The sequence below is a fragment of the Actinia tenebrosa genome, unplaced genomic scaffold, assembly GCF_029948245.1.
Source record: "Actinia tenebrosa isolate PJP-AT-01 unplaced genomic scaffold, QUT_ActTen_1.0 PGA_scaffold10__47_contigs__length_13832649, whole genome shotgun sequence".
Taxonomy (NCBI): Eukaryota; Metazoa; Cnidaria; class Anthozoa; order Actiniaria; family Actiniidae; genus Actinia; species Actinia tenebrosa.
This window is the reverse complement of record NW_028292570.1, coordinates 7,512,581-7,532,589: the sequence shown is the minus strand read 5'-3', so window position 1 is coordinate 7,532,589 and position 20,009 is coordinate 7,512,581. Positions and strand designations below refer to the sequence as shown.

General features: G+C 36.8%; 1 protein-coding gene across 1 annotated transcript in view; it reads right to left on the bottom strand.

Moving 5' to 3' along the window:
* LOC116294792 (C2 domain-containing protein 5) overlaps window positions 1-20,009 on the bottom strand; it is a 31,552-nt gene extending 11,543 nt beyond the window's left edge. The window contains exons 1-20 of the mRNA XM_031702451.2: window positions 19,814-20,009; window positions 18,199-18,285; window positions 18,030-18,070; window positions 17,341-17,471; window positions 17,056-17,151; window positions 16,637-16,722; window positions 15,881-15,950; window positions 15,641-15,701; window positions 15,055-15,216; window positions 13,775-13,875; window positions 13,169-13,305; window positions 12,449-12,557; window positions 8,585-8,699; window positions 5,973-6,064; window positions 5,501-5,603; window positions 5,210-5,335; window positions 3,695-3,784; window positions 1,763-1,820; window positions 1,096-1,149; window positions 655-729 (exon numbers count right to left, since the gene is read on the bottom strand). Coding sequence (XP_031558311.2) covers window positions 655-729; window positions 1,096-1,149; window positions 1,763-1,820; window positions 3,695-3,784; window positions 5,210-5,335; window positions 5,501-5,603; window positions 5,973-6,064; window positions 8,585-8,699; window positions 12,449-12,557; window positions 13,169-13,305; window positions 13,775-13,875; window positions 15,055-15,216; window positions 15,641-15,701; window positions 15,881-15,950; window positions 16,637-16,722; window positions 17,056-17,151; window positions 17,341-17,471; window positions 18,030-18,070; window positions 18,199-18,285; window positions 19,814-19,903 — 1,884 coding nt within the window. The 5' untranslated portion in view covers window positions 19,904-20,009. The remainder of the gene's footprint in view (window positions 1-654; window positions 730-1,095; window positions 1,150-1,762; window positions 1,821-3,694; window positions 3,785-5,209; window positions 5,336-5,500; window positions 5,604-5,972; window positions 6,065-8,584; window positions 8,700-12,448; window positions 12,558-13,168; window positions 13,306-13,774; window positions 13,876-15,054; window positions 15,217-15,640; window positions 15,702-15,880; window positions 15,951-16,636; window positions 16,723-17,055; window positions 17,152-17,340; window positions 17,472-18,029; window positions 18,071-18,198; window positions 18,286-19,813) is intronic.

Below are 20,009 nucleotides of genomic sequence, written 5' to 3'. Positions count from 1 at the left end.
GAGACTAGCGCGAATTTCATTTGATAAAGTATCTCAATATTATTAAGTCTGTGAAATTTGAAAGCGTTTCATTAAAAAGAACCAGATTAACAAGCCTTCAAAAGTGTAACAATATTTCAAAGAATGCACGGTTGCGGGAGCAAGTGTTTAAGGGGCACTTGGATGAAAACGCCCCCATTTTTGAAAGTCCGAATAATTGAAATATTTGATAACATATGACTCAATCATAGTTATGGAAATCTGATTAGTGAAAATTTTAGCCTGGCAGCCACTTGCTATTGAGATATTTTGGGTTAAAAACGAAAAGAACGATAGGGTTGAGTAAATGACGTCATTTACTCACAATTTAGATGCTTAATAAAATCGATGATTTTTTCCCGCACTTTTGACTGTGAAGGAAACATGTTGTTTGGCTACTATCTGGGCCATATAGATAAGTTTAAACAAGTTTCAAGTCATTCCCAATTTCTATTGATTTTCATCCCAGTGCCCCTTTAATAATTTTTAAGATTAAATTTCAAAACTTGTCCCCAGTCTCTTGCCTTTTTGATTTCAAAGTGAATATATTTTACCTACCCAATATCAAAAATATCTGAAAAAATATTTGACGAAACGAACGGATTGCGTTTCGAGTTTATATTCATTACTACTTACAGCAATTCCAATTATCATTGTTTCCCCTACACAAATCTGTAAGTGAATCCCGAATAAGGCATTCATCCCTTTAACCTACGAACAGACACATGCACAAACAAACACATCAATTGTAATAAAAATAAATAAAATTGATTTGGGATTACTGAGCGAGGGACAAATTTCCACTCTATACTTGGAGACATTTTTGTTCCTTCTCTAAATCGTAAAGAAACGAAAAGCTATCAATGTTCGTGCATATCGCTCAGTGATTTGTGATTCGTACTGAAACCTTTGTTCGTAACAAGATTAGGTTTTGTTTAATTAATTGGAAAACCATCTATTGTCATTTTAATCCTATGCACTATTGACCAATCATGAAACTGGTTGCAAACGTTGAATAACGCCCCACCCACATGTATGCAGTTCTTTTTATCGTTATCAAACTTGGTAAAAGTATACCTTGAGTTTGTTCATCAGCTGTTGATGGAGTTCGTATTCCAAGAATGGCAATATCTGAAAAGGATTATCAAAAAAACTTGAAGACCCTTCGTATTTCCAATTAAAGTTTTCAAACTTTTTACGTTGACACTGCATAAACATCGTCTCCTAAACACGGGTGGACCCAGGAACCTGAGAAAGCGGGGAGCCGGAAAAATTCTACGTTAGACGAACTTTACTGCTGAGACTTAAAAAGACAAAATAGCGGTCTGGGGTCTATAATTCTTAAAATGGTTTCCAGAAAGAGTTAAGAGTTAATCCTGGATTAGCACTAAAATGGCTTTGAACAACTGAGACCAGGGTTTGATCTCTGAGTTAGCCATACCCTGGGCCCAGTTGTTCAAAGCCCGATTAGTGCTAATCCTGGGTTAACTCTAATAAGACTTATACAGTTAGTCCTGGATTAGCGCTAATCCAGCTTTGAACAACCCGGCCCTGACTTTTTCATCAGCTAATGGCCAGAGGTTGTTTCAGGGTTCGATCTGTGAGTTAACATTGCCCTGACTTAGATTAGCTCAGAGGTTATCGGTTTCAGGGTTCGATCTGTAAGTTACCCTTGCCCTGACGTTGATCAGCCCAGAGGTTATTTCAGGGTATCGATAAAAAAATTAAGGAAACACACACTTACATTGCTAACGATCTCTGCATTAGTTTCGCCTTTCTCTTTCTTCTTTGTTCTGCACACTCTGCTCACAATGGTACAAAGACAACATGTTCAATTCAATATTAATATAGCTATAGTTTTAAAAATCTTGACAAAATAATACCAGGTTATTATTAGCTATTATCATTAATATCAAAAAATTAACGGCCGTGTACATTATCAATCTTGTCGTGATTTCAATGGCCAGTGTGCTTACCAGGCCGCGCCACTTGCGGGAATCGCGCATAAAAAAAACAGAAATGGCGCACAAATTTCCACTTTATGCGCCCCCAAGGGCGCATGAATTTTCCAAAGAATGCTTCCTTATACTTTTAAAAGATTTAGATTACTTTTGAAATAATAAAAGTCGCATTATATTGTCAATAAACAAGGTGAAAGTCCACATGAAACGCCAGGAATCGAACATAGCCGCCATCTTGTATTTCACTCGCCAAGAGGTCTGGGACTAGTCTGTATTAACTGACCTTGTTTATTGAAGGCTGAAGTATGGCTGCCCAGCGAAAGTTTATTAAGTTGTCATTACTAATAAAACTGTCTTACATTGTTGTTGATTTGCAACAGAGTTACTGGCAAAAAACATTATATTTAACTTTGCTTTAAGATTTTGGAAATGGCCCATCCAGTTTTCTAAATGGCCCCTAAATTTTGGATTGGTGGGCCCTTCCTGGTCAGAACACTGTCAATGGCGATGTTATGGCGATTTAATGACGAAAAATCGCAGTCAAGTCGCCGCAAATAGATATTTTAAGAGACAAAATTTTATGTGCATTATGGAAAACTTTGAATGGAATTTCTGTAATTGAAGGAATACTTTTAAAGTTTCTTTTAGTTCAGGAGCAAGATTATGACTTTTTGAAAATATATAGTTCACTTCAGACAAAATAATTTCTTCAAGGGATTTAGCAGTCGTCTTTATGCAGCGCAACGCGCTAAAGTATGACCACATTTAATGTATTAGCATACTTCTATGCACGGGCTTTTACAAACGATATTTTACGCGCCTTATTTGGTGAAACGAGCCAGCCTATCGAAATGTGTTGGTAACACTCAATTGAAGAATCGTTGTCGGGTTCAGAAACATAGAACATAGAAGCTGAGACCGAAATGGCACATGGGAAATGACATAATCAGCTTCTATGTTCTATGTTTCTGAACCCGACAACGATTCTTCAATTGAGTGTATACTGTGCTACACGCCTTACCGTGAACACCTTCTTTTTGAATTTTTTTGTTTGCAAGTTTTTTAACAATCTTTATTCGTACTCTTTCCCGCCAACCAATTAGGATTTGGCGCTTCACTTTGTCCGCCTATCGAAACATCAAGATGAAGCGTCGATGTCTAATTGATTAGCGATAAATAGTACAAGTAAAACTTGTCAAAAAGTTGTAAAAAACAAATCAAAAACTTGTACAAGTATTTACGGTACGGCGCGTAGCACAGTAACGTACAAAAGCCTAATACATTACTGTAAATGTGGTAATAATTTTGCGCGTTGCGCTGTAACTCTATATGGTTTCCAAAGGTTTCTTACTGCCCATAAATCCCTCGTTTTCATGTCTGTGCCTGCAATATTTATTCAGGCATTTTGAGCTAATTTTCACAAATATATTCTCTATTTGATGATTGACTTTTTACGAAGATCCTGGGTAGACGTCGTCAATTCGTGATTTCTATATTGAATATATTGCCAACGAAAAGAGATATCGAAAAGAAAGTAGGGGCCATTCTTATTTATTTGAAATTAGGGCTTTGAAATCAGGAAGACATCCTGTAGACTTTATAGGCACTTTAAAACGTTCGAAGTGGCCGCAATCTGTCGCCTTTAAATCGCCATAAAATAGCTATTGCCATTGTGAACGGACCTTTAATTGCGCCTAGAATAAAGAAAGTTATACCTTGCTTGTATTAAACAACCTTTTCCTGTTATAGATGTTTCTATTGGAGGATCTATTGTGCAAAATAAAAGATCCGGTACTTTATGAAACCTGTTAACAAAGAAACATAGAGAAAAACGATAGTTAGAATGAGGAAGTGAAAAAGGCCGTGGCGAGGAATACTAAAAAAAAAATATGTCAAAACATCTATTAATCTTCGTGACAGTCGAGAAAAACTCAAGACAAGGCTATTTTGGAGCGTGCACTGGGTTGTCCAATGTGCGCGTATTCTGGAGCTTATTTAACACCTAATCTTTGTGAAGTACCACTATTTGGGGGAAGGGGCTACTTTGGAACATTTTAGGAACACTACAGATGCGGTTTCGTAGACGGAATAAACAACGTTGCATTACTGACGTCACTAAGTTTACATATACTCTCCATCTTGAATTGAACAACTCTTAACCTGAGTCTCATATGATGCCGACTCCAGTAACTGGCGATTGGATTAGGATTGGCCATATAATTTTTTACGGGGCGGTGGTATTTGTTAGTATGTGAACTACGTCAATTTTTCGCGACACTTTAGCTTCGCGATTTTCGCGTTTCTTAAAAAATTGTGAAATTAAAGTGACGCGAAGAATAAGTGTGGCGAATATTAAGTGACCACCCAAAATGCACATGTAAATAAATATTGAATTTAATAATCAGACACGAAAAAACACGAACCATTTCTCGTTCTTGGGTTGTTTTTTTTTTTTTTTGTTTGTTTGTTTTTTTTTTTTTTTATACGGTTACTAATAAGGCAATAATCTGAGTGATCAAAACCTGAACTGAACATTTCCAATTAACGCGATCTTTCGAGTCTCGTCGTTGTTACTGGTTACGATTACTGTTACTTAAAAAAGTCGTTTTGTTCAAGAAAACTGTGTGTTTGAATTAAAAAGAGGAATAAATAACTCTTTCATGAAAATGCGAAATTAAAATGACAAAAAATTGACTTTTTTCGCAAAATCGCAAAATTAACAGTGTCGCAAATACGGGACCTCCAAAATCACAAAATTAAAGTGTTGCGAAAATTTGATTTAATAAGGTAAGTAATTAAAGCTAATACCCCATTCACATCAAATCGTAAACATCTTTTAAAGTGGTTTAACTAAACAGGTTTGAAAAACTATCTACGAACACTGCACAATCTTTCGTAAAAAAAATTCATGCAAGCTATCCTTTGTCTTGCTCTGATACGATTTTAGAAAGTTTCATTATATTGTAGGTTTCTAGTTTCTCTTTTTTTTTTTTTTCCTCATGAAAACACAGTTTAGTTAAACACGTTTAGGTGTGAATAGGGTATAAGATTATTAAAGTATTCATCTTTGACGTAGATCAATCAATCGTAAATCACACCGCCAGCCATGTAAACTTAAACACCTAAGTATAAAATGTATTAGCGTTTTTTTTTTTTATTGACAGGCAAGCAAAAAAAAAACGAAGTTACTAAGCAATTATTTATCAATAATTACGATCCTCAATACTTACCTACAGACATGGCATTTTGCTAGTGTGATGGGAAACGGTAAATCTGTGTCAGAGTAAGGAATGTGACATAACGAGCATCCCGTCGGGGGAGGGGAGGTGGACGTTAAATCTTCTACGGGTGAAATGCTTATTTAAAGAAAAGGAAAAAATAGTGTTATTAAAAAGGGAAGAAACTTATATTCATTTCTACGTCGTTGCAGGTTACTGCAGCAACAAAATATATATACAGAGGTTAATAGTTTGTAAGTGCTGATGGCTGGGTGTTTATGTTACTATAGCAACAAGTCTCACCCTTCAGTTACAGGACTTTCATAGTTGGTCTGTACTGTTAATGCCTGGTCTACATCAGTGGGTGTTTGGGTACTGGACGGTAATCCTATGATCGGTTTAGTGGCTATCAGAAATAAAAAGGATAAACAAGGCTCAAAATAATTGATATTTTGTTTGAAATGATGTTTTATCATTTTCAAGACTAGTACACTCAATTATTGCCGGGTTCAAAACAGAACATAGAAGCTGAGAACGAAATGTTACATGGGAAATATGTTAATTAGAAGTATCTAGTGATACAACTCCTCGAATGTTCATCAATTGGTGCAATGACAAAAAGCATGGAGGCTTTTAACACGTTTTATATCGACCGCTTATCTCAACTGAACGCATTAGAGGGCAATTATGTCATTTCCAGAAGACCTTTCGGTCTCAGCTTTTATGTTCTATGTTTTAAACCCTACATTGATTTTACAATGGAGTGTTTACTTACCGAGTAATCCTGCAGTAGCTGATGGTAGTTCGAATAAATTAGAGTCAATACAAGCAGCAGTACCAGTAGCTGATAAAACTATTAATTCCTCGCTAATAATAAAAAATGAATAAACAGCTTTTAGTTTGTTTGTTGTTATGGTTGCTATCTTTGCCGTAGCTGTTGTGGGTGGGTGGGTGGGTTGGTGGATGGACGGACGGACGGACGGATGGATGGGTGGGCGGGTGGATGGATGGATGGATTGATGGATGGGATAGATGGATGGATGGATGGGATGGATGGACGGACGGACGGACGGATGGATGGATGAATGGATGGATGGATGGAATGATATGATATATCAACTTTATTTAGACACGAAAGCTCTATCAAACTTAAGTACAATGATATAAAAAGTCTCATACAAAAGAACTTAACTTTGGTCTACCTAGAGGCCGTGTAGAATATAACAGTAAAAATATAAATACTATTTACACATTATATTGTAATATGCTAAACTATCAATACGAAAGAGAAAAAACAGATTTTAAATAATTAATTAGATAAAATCAATCCTTATAGCTATTGATGCAGAGATCATACTGTTTAATTCTCTTTTTAAATTTTGAGAGGGAGCGCTCCTCTTTCAAGGAATCAGGTATGGAGTTCCATAATTTTGCACCAGTGTACGCAAAACTTTTCTTATAGATATCGGTTCTGACCTTGGGAAGTTGGAAATTGTTTGCAGAACAGCGTAAAAAGTAAGAATCGGTTCCGAGGTGATTTTGGAACATATCTTTCATATAGGGTGGGGCTAAGCCATTAACAATTTTAAACATCATTACAGCTTTCTGCTGTAATCTGCATTCAGCTAATGGCACCCAACCAAGGTCTTTAAATATATCGTTTGTCCGTACACTGGTGTATGGTGCTCCAGTAATTATGCGCGCAGCACGATTTTGTAATTTCTGTAATTTTTCTGCTAATATTTCATCAAAACCATCCCAAACAAGACAGCAGTAGTTGAAATATGTTTCAACTATTGCCTTGCACAATTTGTTAAGGCAGTCTTTGCTTAGGAAGGGCTTAATTTTCTTAATGATGGATAGATTGCATGAAATTTTCTTCTTGATATTTTCGATATGACGGCACCAAGTCAGATTATTATCTATCTGTACTCCAAGACATTTTGTTTCGTTGTTTTTTTTTTCAAGTTGAGGCCATTTATAGACAGAGTTACATCCTCCTCGCGGAAAGCAGATAATCTCTGTCTAGAGCCTATTAACATGAATTCTGACTTAATGACGTTTAAAGTTAGTTTGTTTGCACAAAGCTAAGATGATACATGATCTACATCTATGTCCATTTGCTTTTTTAGGTCAATTGCGTTACCATCAGAGAAGGTCAGACTCGTATCGTCAGCATACAATCTTGCTTTACTAACTGTTAAGCACTTCGGTAAATCATTGATGTACACAAGAGGATCGGACCTAGGATCGTAACTTGTGGAACACCATACGCTATTGATTTCATATCTGATAAAACACCATTAACAGAACACTGTTGGGATCTATCAGTCAAATACGACCTGAAACATTCTCTGGCACATGAATCAAAACCGTAGTAATATAACTTTGTAAGCAGAACATCGTGGTCAACGGTGTCAAATGCTTTTTTTAAATCAAGGAAGATGACACCGTTGACCAATTTTCGATTAATATTAAAAGACCAATGATTGGTGAGATCTAGAAGAGCGGTCAAAGTAGAATGTAATGGTCTAAATCCTGATTGAAGAGAATAGATTAAGTTATTTTCCTTAAGATAAGATTTTAATTGACTACAGATCAATTTTTCAAAAACACGAGAAATTGTCGCTGTCACAGAAATAGGTCTATAGTTGTTTGAGTCATTATGATCTCCAGACTTAAAAATGGGAGTTACCTTAGCAATTTTCCATTCGTTTGGATACACACCGGAATGAACAGAAAGATTAAACAATTCGGATAATGATTCACAAATATATGATGCAGATAACTTAAGAATGTTGTTTGTAATTCCATCGAGACCTGTAGCTTTATCGGTTTTGATGTTTTTGAGTATCTTTTCAACTTCAGTTGAGGTAACTGAGTGACGAGGTAACACAGTCTTAACCTTGGAAATGTAATCAGCAGCACTGATATTGCATTGATCAGCATCAATATCTGAAGCAAGCTTTGCTGCAATACCCGTGAAATGCGAGTTTAAGATGTTAGATATACTTTTGGAATCAGTAACCGCTTCAGATGATGGTGATTTGATTTCATTAATCACAGTATTATTTGATTTCTTACCTCGTAATTCATTGATTATTTTCCAAGTTGATTTTGGATCTCCCGAGGATTTATCTATTTTGTCTCGATAGATGGATAGATGGATAGATGGATGGGATGGATGGATCGATGGGATGGACGGATGGATGGGTGGATGGATGGGTGGATGGATGGGTGGAGAGGGATGGATGGAGGGAGGGAGGGAGGGAGGGATGGATGGATGGATACTTCCTATACCTCTCGTATGTAAAACCAAGAAAACAAGACATTTCACCAATTATGATTCATTGTCATATGGTAACGATTGTTTATATTATATTGTACCATATGCTGGTCGACTCATAGTATCCGACGACAGCGTTACATCCCATTGATCTTGCGTGACTACGGATTTCAGTTCTTACTTCTAGCCACCAGGCGTCTCTAGTTTCAGGCTCATCTAAAAACATTTTAATGTTTTTAATTAAAAATACAATCCTACTTTTATTTGTCCCAAGCGTCATGTTTATGTAGAACACACGCGATTCCCTTAAGATAAGTTGTGTTGACCAGTAACGCCTGATTTGTAACCATTATTTGCTCAAGGTTGTTCAAGGTTTATTTGTACGTAGGTGTCATTAAATATTCAGTTGTTGTTCCATCTACATATATTTGTTTTCCAAACATTCGGATCTCAGATCCATCATCAAGGAATATCAATAAGAATACTAAATTGATTACATGCGAAGCCAGCATAACCATAGAGGAAGATTACAGAGCGAGCTAAATGGAGCCAGAGAAACCAACGATGCGCGCGCTATCATTTATTATTATATAGATATCGATGAAATACCAGGTTTTCTCTAGTGTCGAAAACTTGATATCTTTCACCAGTGGAAGATACCATATCCTTCACACGTGAAGATATCGCTGTTGACAATAAAGAATAAAGAAATAAATAATTTTTGAGCTTTTGTTTTATTTAAGTTTCATCGATATCTATATAATAAACAGAACATTACATGGCCGCTTGGAGATACGAATTTTATCTTCTCGTGTTCAATTTAGATATCTCACGAGTGAGCGTAGCGAACGAGTGAGATATCAATTGAACACGAGAAGATAAAATTCGTATCTCCGCGCGCCCATGTAATATCCTCTATTTATTTGTCATTTATCATTTGTGAATCAAACATTGTCATTCCCGAGGTAATGACACGTCGATAATGCAATACCTCTATAAAAATACACATTAAACGATACTTCGACAACCAAATTAAAGCTGAGGTGTCTTGTCGCACAAAAGTTGTTGCTAATATGGCAAAAACATAGGGCCTCTTATTTCTTTTTTGATGAACAAACAAGGCAACAACGGTTTTCTTTAAAGGCCCACTTGGACGAAAATCGCTCCAAAATTAAAACTCTTTCATTCGAGCTGGAACTTTGCTGAAATAATCTTGAATACATTAAGAACCACCCACTGGTGGTTATATATTCGAAAGGAAAGGGCCAAAATTTTACGATTTATTTTCGTCCGCCATTAATTTCTTTGAATCACAGAATTCGACTCAAGAAGACTGGCACGAGTACTTATGACGTCATTTACTCAACCCAAACCAAAACTTTGCACAGGGAACCCGGCTATATATTTTTTGCTTCTTTTAGAAAATTAACTTCGCTCTTTGTGGGTTTCCTGTGTTGTAATCAGTTTCCTTTTACATAAGCTGTAATCAGATCTGCGCGCTGTAATCAGATCGGCGCTGTAAACTGATAGCCAATTAAATTCAAATCAATAACCGTTGGTAACGCACTCTCTAGTAAACACTCAAAGGAGGAGAAGGGCTGCAACAAAGCAAGTTTTATCATATGATCATCACCTCCAGTTGCTCGGACCAGCTACTTTAGTACAACCAGCAGGAAGTCTTGATGATTTTCATGTTTCGATTGCGTCATGTTGTTCGAAAATGTTCAAAATGTAAAACCCTGTAAACAAGGGAATTCAAATTTTGTGTTTTGTTGAGTAACGTTTATTTCCAATTTTTTTAGAATAATAATATCAGATTTGCGGCACACGCTTTCGCGGGAAAATTTGAACGATACCGGAAATGTCCAGAAATTATATGGAAATTAAGATGTCTCTGTCAAATTCTTTTGTTTCAAATCGGACGTACACCAGATACATACTGTTTCATAAGCTAAGCGGTCCGAGCAACTGGAGGTGAACATATAACTAAAACTTAGCTTTTAAATATCACTTTCTAGGATCGTTGCTTTTACGAGCTCAACAAAATAAAACATCCCGACCCAAAGTTCATTTATTGAGCAAACATTTCGTGGGTTTTTTATTAATAAATTACCTTCATGAATAATTTGAACAGGGGTTTTAAAATCGGACACTTGCTTTGTTGCAGCCCTTCTCCTCTTTTGAGTGTTTACTAGAAAGTGCGTTACACACCACAGGCAACCCGTAAGAAACAAAACACCAACGGGCTGTCAGTTTACAGCGCCGATCTGATTACAGCTTATGTAAAAGGAACCGTGTCACAACACATGAAACCCACAAAGAGCAAATTTAATTTTCTAAAAGAAGAAAAATATATAGAGACGGGTTCCCTGTGAACATTGGTGGGTAATGTATGTGCCATGTTCGTAAAACTCGGTTTATTTGGTTTATTCAGAAAATATATAATGTTTCATTCGGTTTCCTAACTACTATATGACCAAACAATGTCTAGGCGCTGAAATTTTTCAGTTTCAATAATACTGACGATCATAATTCGAAAATTTCAATACATCTCGGCACGCCAAGAATCACAACAAAGTAGGACGCATGGACGAGATTCTAGCGGTTCCATCGCGCGAAGTGACTGAGATATTCGGGATTTATTCGAATCATTTTAAGGATAACAATTTTTCAAGGTATATTTACATACAAGGGCAAAGAGCAACCCCACAATTTGGGTCCGCGAGACATCCGACACAATGAAAGAAAAATCTACGAGCTGAGTGACAGACGCCGCTGTCGCGCGAGTAATAAATAAGAAACCTTTGACATGTTCTAATACAAAGATGATATTAGATAATCGTATGTTTGTACCTATTCAATGCATAATAAACATTTTGAAGCAAATAATAACCGTTCTGTAGTAAATCAGCTAAGAGAATTACGAGCTCACATTCTAAATTATTCGGCACATAGATCTAAGTATATTGTCACAAATCTTTATATCACAACGCAGAATTCAAAAGGCAATCGGTTGTTTTCATAACATCAATCACTATTAGATTACATTGAAACTTCAAATTTAAGATCTTTATATCATGGACAGTACGTAGCAAATACAAATAATGAAATGAACGTAAGGAATTTTTATGAAAACCTCTTTCCAAGCATTGCTTCTTCTTGTAGTTCGGCTTCATCTTCATACATTATAACTTATGGTTCTAACTCTTCAGGATTGACGAAGCGAGCGTCCAAAGGAGTTTCCATCATATTTGAAGAGGTATCAAAGGTTTAAAAAAAGTCTGTTTAGAGACTCTTTTCACGATAACGCGTTTAAAACATCAAATAAACTTCAGGTAATCTAACAAGAAATGTATAGTCAAAACGACGCTAACATGACGGTGTTGAGTAAATGACGTCACAGCGTAAAACTGCTGTACATATTGACTCGTTGGCCGTGAGTCAAAAAATTAATGGCGGACGAAAATAAATCGTAAAATTTTGGCCCTTTCCTTTCGAATATCAGAAAGATATTTCAGTGAGAGGTTCTTAATGTGTTCAAGATTATTTCAACGAAGTTCCAGCTCGAATGAAAGAGTTTTAATTTTGGAACGATTTTCGTCCAAGTGGCCCTTTAAATAGACAAAGTAAAAATGAGGAGGAAGAGAGAGAAATACAGTCACTAGTTGACCAGTAAAAAAAATTCTAAATTACTGAGAAGAAATCGCAAAAAAGATAAAAAAGAATATTTGACTTTGTTGAGGTTTGCAAAAGGTTAATGGCATGCAGGGAAACAATGAAAACGTGGTCATGTTTGCTGTTAGAAGAAAGACAATAGTCAATATAAAACTATTTACTAGGTTTCACCAGAGCCCTCACTGTCTGTCGATAACTTGTCAAATCTGAATTTGCAGAGTCTAAACGTGAGTGGGAAATTTGTGCCTCAGTAAAAGCCATTCGATCGAAACAAAATCAGAGTACTGTACCTGAGTGGTTGATCTTGTCAAGAAGTTTCACAGATCTTGCAGACACAACGCCTCCCAAATGACGTAGAAATTTAGGCGGGAAACGAGTGATGGTAAAAAAAGGGAGATCCTGAGAGAAAAATGTGTTTCATTCAAATACTTACATTTGCTCCAAATCATTGGGTCTTCCATTACATACGAAAAAAGACTACAGTATCCTTTAAACTAAACTATCGCTCAAACACTGATCACAGCTTCATGCCTCCTTATTAGCCGATGCGGAAACGAGCAAGAAACTGGAACGAGTTTTGAATTTTAATTTAATAGAACGTTTGCATGATGGCGTCATTTGCCTCTCTCTACCATAATGCTTCGCGAATATTCTTTCTTATTTAAATTTGTATTCCCTCATGAGAATAGTAGTACAATAGTGCTAATTAACTGAACAAAAGAAAGTGTGAAAGGGAGTGTGGTTGTAGAGGTCAGTGACGCCATCATGCAAACGTCCTATTAGCAAAATGGTTTGTTATAAGAGAACGCGACTCAATATTAGTAAGTCTGGCAAATTTGAACGTGATTCGTAAACAAAAAACCTGAGTTACAAGCCTTCAAAAGTGTCAAATAGATACAGAGATATACTCGTCCCAGTCCCTTGCTCGTTTCCACACTGGCCAACGCCTATTGTTCCTTTACATCTGGGAAAACAATAAAGTGAAGCATGGATCATACATCAATCCTTACCATGTGCTCAATGTTCTTCTGTTTTTGTGTGGTTATCTGCCAAACACCCTTTGCTATGCTGTAAGGCGTAGTACAACCAGAGCTAGCACCACTCCCCTCCAGTCCACTGGCTAATACACACTGCACGGTAAGACCATCTTAAAATAAAAAGAGAAAACTAATGGGTTGGGGTATTACGATCCAGGATGTTACCTCCAGACCTAACCCCATACTATATTCACTGACTCGGGGGATCCAAAACGATTTCAAGGGGGGGAGGGGGGGAGGATGGGGTGACTGTTACCTAGAAAGGCATCACATAGCTCCATTAAGTCTTTCCCCTTCCTCGGCGTTGGAATTTCCGTTCTCAGATCCCACTCATCTGGTCCAAGATGGCGGACAAGAACGAGATCGCCAACGTTGGACTTTCAAAGAATGTATTTATGATGAAAACCTTTCTAAACGATTAGTTTTAAACATAATATACGAAAGATCTTTCTGCGTCCCTTTGGTGGCAGTCTATTTTTCGTCATATTCGAATTAATTGTCATTCGCATATAAGAAGAAGAATTTCGGCAAAACCCTGACGCTCCAACCATGTATAACAACTCATTCTCTGATACGTACCCTTTGGTGGAGTGTTGGTCAACTCTGGTTCTGACTCACTTGAAGACTTATGTTGTCTTGCCCTCGCAACGTTCGTTCTGACCACTTCAGGAAACGTAAACCTAAGGAAATTATCAAAAATTTTATAAGTCTACATAGACATCGACTTTTTTAAGCCTCCGTTCAAATAGAGTAATAGAAGTGGTGTAGTTGGTGATTAATCTATCTCAAAGCCACAGGATGTGATGCTGAGACGTTCCCTAGCTCTCTAGAGATTAGCCAACTTCAGATTCGACTAAGAGTAAGAACAACGAGCTAACACTGAATCGTTGTCGGTTTCCGATTTTTACAAAGTTTCAATTATGTACGCGACCACGACTACGATATGATTGTGCCCATGTTCGACATGGATCTGAAGTTCGCTAATATCACATTGAGGCAGAGAATTCAACATCATGAAAAAAATACTAGAAAAAAGGTTTGGAGTCTCGTCCATCGGAAACTGCGGCCTCTCTCAAAAAATCAATTTCAATTTCCCTCCCGCTGGGTGCTTTCCCCAAACAAGTCACTAGGTGCCCCATCCCCGACCCGACCCCCCTCCCTGGGCTTAAAATTGACATGTTTATAACGTTTAGCGCTTGGTCTTTAAACTTCCTCTCTTTACTTTGAATTTGCTTAAAATACGTCATAGAGATCGACGGTCACGTGAAGGCCAAGCCTACTAGCAAAACGATGAAACTTTAACCAGTGATTATTAGACCTTTAAGAGTTATTCCAGTAAAGTTTAAGCTGAATTAAAATTCGGACAATTTATGTGTTAGTCCCCGTTTAAGCTATGACGTATTTCCAGGTCAAGCTGCTCAATCACAACAATCACAACTTTGGACAACAGTACAATGTATGACTTTTCCCTGACTAAAGAACAGTTTTCACTTACCTTGTTGAGCCGCATTGGCAAGCATGCATAAATGATACTAAATACTTGAAAAGATTTATCAGTCTATTCGAAAATTGCAAACAGTATGAGTATCACACGGATACTCATGGTTAACTTTAAACAAAATTCCCTGATTTTTCCCTGACTTTAGGTGAAAATCACAATTTCCCTGACTAAATAAAAAATTCCCTGACTTTTCCCTGACCCCTGGGAACCCTGAACACTGTCATGAAGAAATGGTAAGAAAAGTCTTTATAGAACTGCTCTTTGTTTTGTAGGGGGGAGTCGTTTTCCCAAACGATTGACGTCACACTTAAAAGCTAATTGATTAATATCACATGATCATAAAGATCTTCATGCCTACCCAGTCTCGCCAATAGGTCCTGCAGAGATCAGTTCCACTGATGAGCTCAAAAGACGAGGAGTGGACGGAGCGGAGCTTGGTAACCATGCCAAAGTAACAGCAGTCCCAATCCCTCTAACAACAATACCATATTCACCTTCCAGATCAAAGCACTGTCGGTAGCTACGGACAAACACAACCATGTACAAAAAAGCTTTCATTAAGGTTATTATTCTAGCACGTTTTTTTCTTGTCAAAAATTAATTTTAGTATTTCCCGTGAGGACAGGAACCCGATAACATCTTTCGCCAAATACTGTAAACATGGTCGTCACCCACGTTCGCCTTACTAAGTACAGGGTTATGATGAATACTACGGTCTTAAATCCTTGTCCAAGAAGACATGAAGGTCCAGCCATTTGCAAGTGTAATTACAAAGGCAGCAATTTCTCCTCATGACCCTATGCACTGGTCCGGCTGGGACTCAAACTACAACCTTTCGAATAACAGACCAACGCCCTAACCAACTAAGCTAGACTGCGGCAGTTATAGCTACCATCCTAACCTAATGAACTGGTTCAATAAAAAATATAAAAAAATATTCTTACCCAACTACAGCATTGCCTCCGAGTTCCAATACTTTCAGTCCAATTTTTCTCTGTAGTTCTCCTGATCATAGTACATAAACGAGTCACATTAAACATTAAACATTCAGAATACAGCTGGGATGCACTTGAAAGGCTTCCAGTCACGTATTCACACACTATTGGATGGTGTTATGCTGGTTCAGAGTACATGAGCATTGCGGATTCGCACACTAATGCAAAAACTTAAATCTGATGGCTTACCAGAGAGTTTTGTAAAGATCCTTTGTCGTGCTTCGTTTGAGGATCGAGGTGTTCTAATCTTGTCAATCCACTGATAACAAATTAAAATGTTCAGCATGAAATCTAATTTAATAAGCATGTAATCTGGTAGGCATATTTGTATTTTTTGCTAGTTTATAACTTCGTAATAGCATAATTGTTATATTATCATATCGTTATCATCTTCATTATAGCTATCACCAGCATCATCAATATCAAGCAATCACATCATCATCATCATCATAATTATTATCATCATCATCACCATTATCATCGTCATCCTCATCATCCTTGCCCTCATCATCATTGTAACCATCACCACCACCACCCCAACCCCAACTATACTACCATCACCATCACCAATCCCACCTTCATCATCTTCACTATCACCACCAGCATCATCATCATCATCATCATCATTATAGAGTACTAAAGTGTTATGTCACGAAAAAACAAATGTTGGCTTCAACAATTTTCGATATCTTATTTTGATAAACAATCGGAAAAGACGTTTCCACGCCAAATTTGACAAGAATCGATCAAATATCAGCTCAAATATGGCCATTTAAATATATAATTTTCCCATACAAATCTTTGTATTTTTGGCTGTGTTCCAAAAGTTTAGAACAGAGTGGAAAATGCAGTGATTTGTATGGGGAAATTATATATCATATACAAACAATATATCACCAGAGTTCTTTCTATCATCCCCATCATCTTCATTGTCACATTCTATACCTGGTACTCTGGATCATCATTGACAACAAGTTCTTCCACAAATCCTTGAATGGCAGTCGCTTTGAATCCATAAGGAATACAGCAAGCTAACATCAAAAGAACAAGAAATGTCAGTAAGTTCTGTTTAAATGTGGCTAAATGAAATTTAGGCGAAGTTAAAATCGAGACAATGCATGCTGCTCAGCGGTCTTCCCAACAATGTGCGGGAGGGACCCAGGGCATTATCAGGGGCTTACTTGCCGTGTTTGCAGTGCTGGTGGATTTGCATCAAGAGTTTTTCTCCCACGGTTGCCATGGTTACCTTCCAGCGGGCATGCGATCTGTCGCAACCCGAGCTAGCCCTGGTACCTAACCCCAACTCATTTGTCGATGAGTTTAAATAAAAGTATGATAATAGCACTAATAAAATATTATCTTACTGTAGAAAAACTGAACTCCACATGATGTGTGCCTGAACTTGTTTGAGTCAACAAAGAAGTCCAACTTCACCATAACCAGCAATTCACCTCTTATTCCTGTGAATACAATATAAATACAAAGCAACTCATTATATCCAGACTATACATATATAACTATAGTTATTAAACTATGAATAATAAAGAAGAAAAACACACAAAAAAAGTCACCCTCTAGAAGTGTGTAAACCAGATACATAATTGTCAAACTCAATCCAATTTTGAAAATTTTAGTAATCACTGACTTACCATGCATGGTATCATAAATGGGGAACCACCCTGATATTGACCCAGGAGGGTCCTGTGTTAGCAAAGAACTTAGGCTAATATTGACCTTCCCTATCGCATCATGAGCAGTGACTGTATCATAATCCATTATTCTAAAGAAAAAAATACACAAGTGTTTGTTATAAATTTCTGTTCATGTCGTGTATAAATCTCAAGAGCAAGTCAACAGACCTCAAGTAACACTGAGAGTTTTAACCTCAGGGCAAAAAATATCATCATATCAGTCATGGTCGAGACGACTGGCCAAATTAATTTTAGCTCAATGACCATACTTGTTTCTGGCTCAACTTTACTGGTCAAAATGACAAGCAAGGCAAATATTTTACTTGGATAAATTCCAATTCTGGGTGGTCATTGTCCAATGACTGCCGTTATTTTTTAGCTTAACCTCTCATTGGTAATTTGAACCAATCAGAAAGCAGCCGTAAACAATAACCTTTCAACCAATCTTTTTATAAATTAATACAAGAAAATGACAATGGCTATGTTCATGTTGTTTACATGTAACATCATTTTCGTGCAGTCTATGTGTATTGTTCTTATTTTACAATTTGATAGACTACCGTAGTTCTCGCTGTCTAAGTGGCCCCAGTTATAGTAGGAGTACTGTCATGAAGCTTCGAGCCTGATTTATTTGAAAACAAACTTACCTTATTTGAAGTGGTTCATCTTGGAGCTCTTCATCATCAACCTGAAAACAACCATGCAAGTAATCTAAGCTATTATTAAGTTCATTTTTTTCATTGACAGCAAATCACTGCCACTCATTTATAACAATTCAACTTTTTATATAGCTATACTGGTATCAAAAAAGCTCACCTCAAATCTGAACCATTCAGAATCCCATTGAGGATTTAGAGTTTTTTTACACACATCAGTTTTGTACATCATATTTCCAAGACGCACCTGAATAAAGAAAAAAAACATAATAGGTTGGTATAGGTGGCGTATGCTGCTAATGCGTTGCCTTTCACCGTTGTCAGTCCAACTGGTTGGGTAGCTGGTTAGAGCCCTGCAGTTGACACGTGAATTGAGTTTGTTTGATGTTTTGTTTTCTCCCTTGCCACAAGGGTTTTTCTGTGGATTCTCCAGTTTTCCTCCCTTCCTAAAAATCAGCATGTGAGTTGAGCTTTGTGTGCATAAAATACTAAATGTGGAGGTAGTGAGTGTGAGAGGAGCAGGCCCACATCAGTGCATGAAAGCTGCAAAAATAATCAGCCTGCTCTAACAAATAAAAGATTAAGATTATTATTATTCTTATCTAGTACTGTATGTTACTTTTTAATTTAAACCCAGCTTAGTGGAGGCGTAGACATTAAGGATTTGAGGCCATGCCTGCATGTATGTATACACACTTTGTTCTAGGTATGACAAAAAAGTAGATAATAATATTCAGCATGTGATTTGGCAACATGCTTGCATGCAAATTGACCTATAACATTATGACGTCACAGCTCCTTTACATGGGCAAGAATGATAGGAATTTAGGCGAAATTTTCTTTCGTTCGGGATATTTAGTACAACATTAAACTGTTATCACCTTTTCCCGTCTAATTAACCATTTTTATTGTGATTTAATTCGTTTTGCTGCTATTTTGCCCCCTCTGGCGACCATGATCCTTAGCGTTAAAACAATAGATTATTTTGATGTGAGGTCATAGTGTTATAGGGTAATTGGACAAAGTTATTTAGATATTTTTCCAATGTCTTAGTAGTTCTCAGTAGTATTTAGTACTGGAGAACCACCAGTTAATCAGTAATTTTATTATCATACTAATTCTATCTTTCTCAGATTTTGTCAGCTGCTTACAAATATTATTTCTCCATTACCACAAAGTGGTAAACAATTTTTTTTTTTTTTTTTTTTTTCATGTGTGAAATAATGTTTGGAATTTCTAGAGCATGATGTAACTACTTTTGCAAGACTGTGAAAAGCTAGACAAGGAGCACTGCGATCCCGATAGTACTCAGGCAAGGTTTTTTTTCCCATTTCAATAGTGATCTCATATTTCATGACTGTGTGGTTAAGAGGTATACTCGAATTCACCACTGTTATGATGTGTATATGTGTGTGGTTTACTCAATGCCATGCTGCTAGTTATTTAAAAATTTTATAAACTTCCCATAAAGAACCTTATAACGTAAGTTTACATAAGCTTAGAACGTAAGTTTACATAAGCTTAGCAAAGCCAGCTTTTTATGGGTTTTAGTATTAGTTTTTGTTTCAAAGACAAAAAACATTTCTGATAAAATGAGTAGCTTATACTAAGCCATTATCAAGTAAGCTTGAAATAGTAAGCATATACATATATAATATAAGTTTTAAGGTTAAAAAACTGAATTAAGCTTGAAATAAAAACTGTAGGAGGGAAAAGAAAATGGCTATTCAAAAATAAATTCAACAAATCAACATGTAAGATGAAATAAAGCTTACCTCAACAAACGCGTCTGCAAGGTCACTAGTACGATCCATAACAGGTAAATCCCTTGCAGACACAATCCTCACTTTCACTTTTCCAGGCATTTTCAGTGTTTTAAAAAATTGGAAATGAATGATACGAGAGCTGGAGTTGGAGATTCTTGATCCGGGAAGAATTTTTCTATCCAATTCTGTCCTCCATCTTGGAATA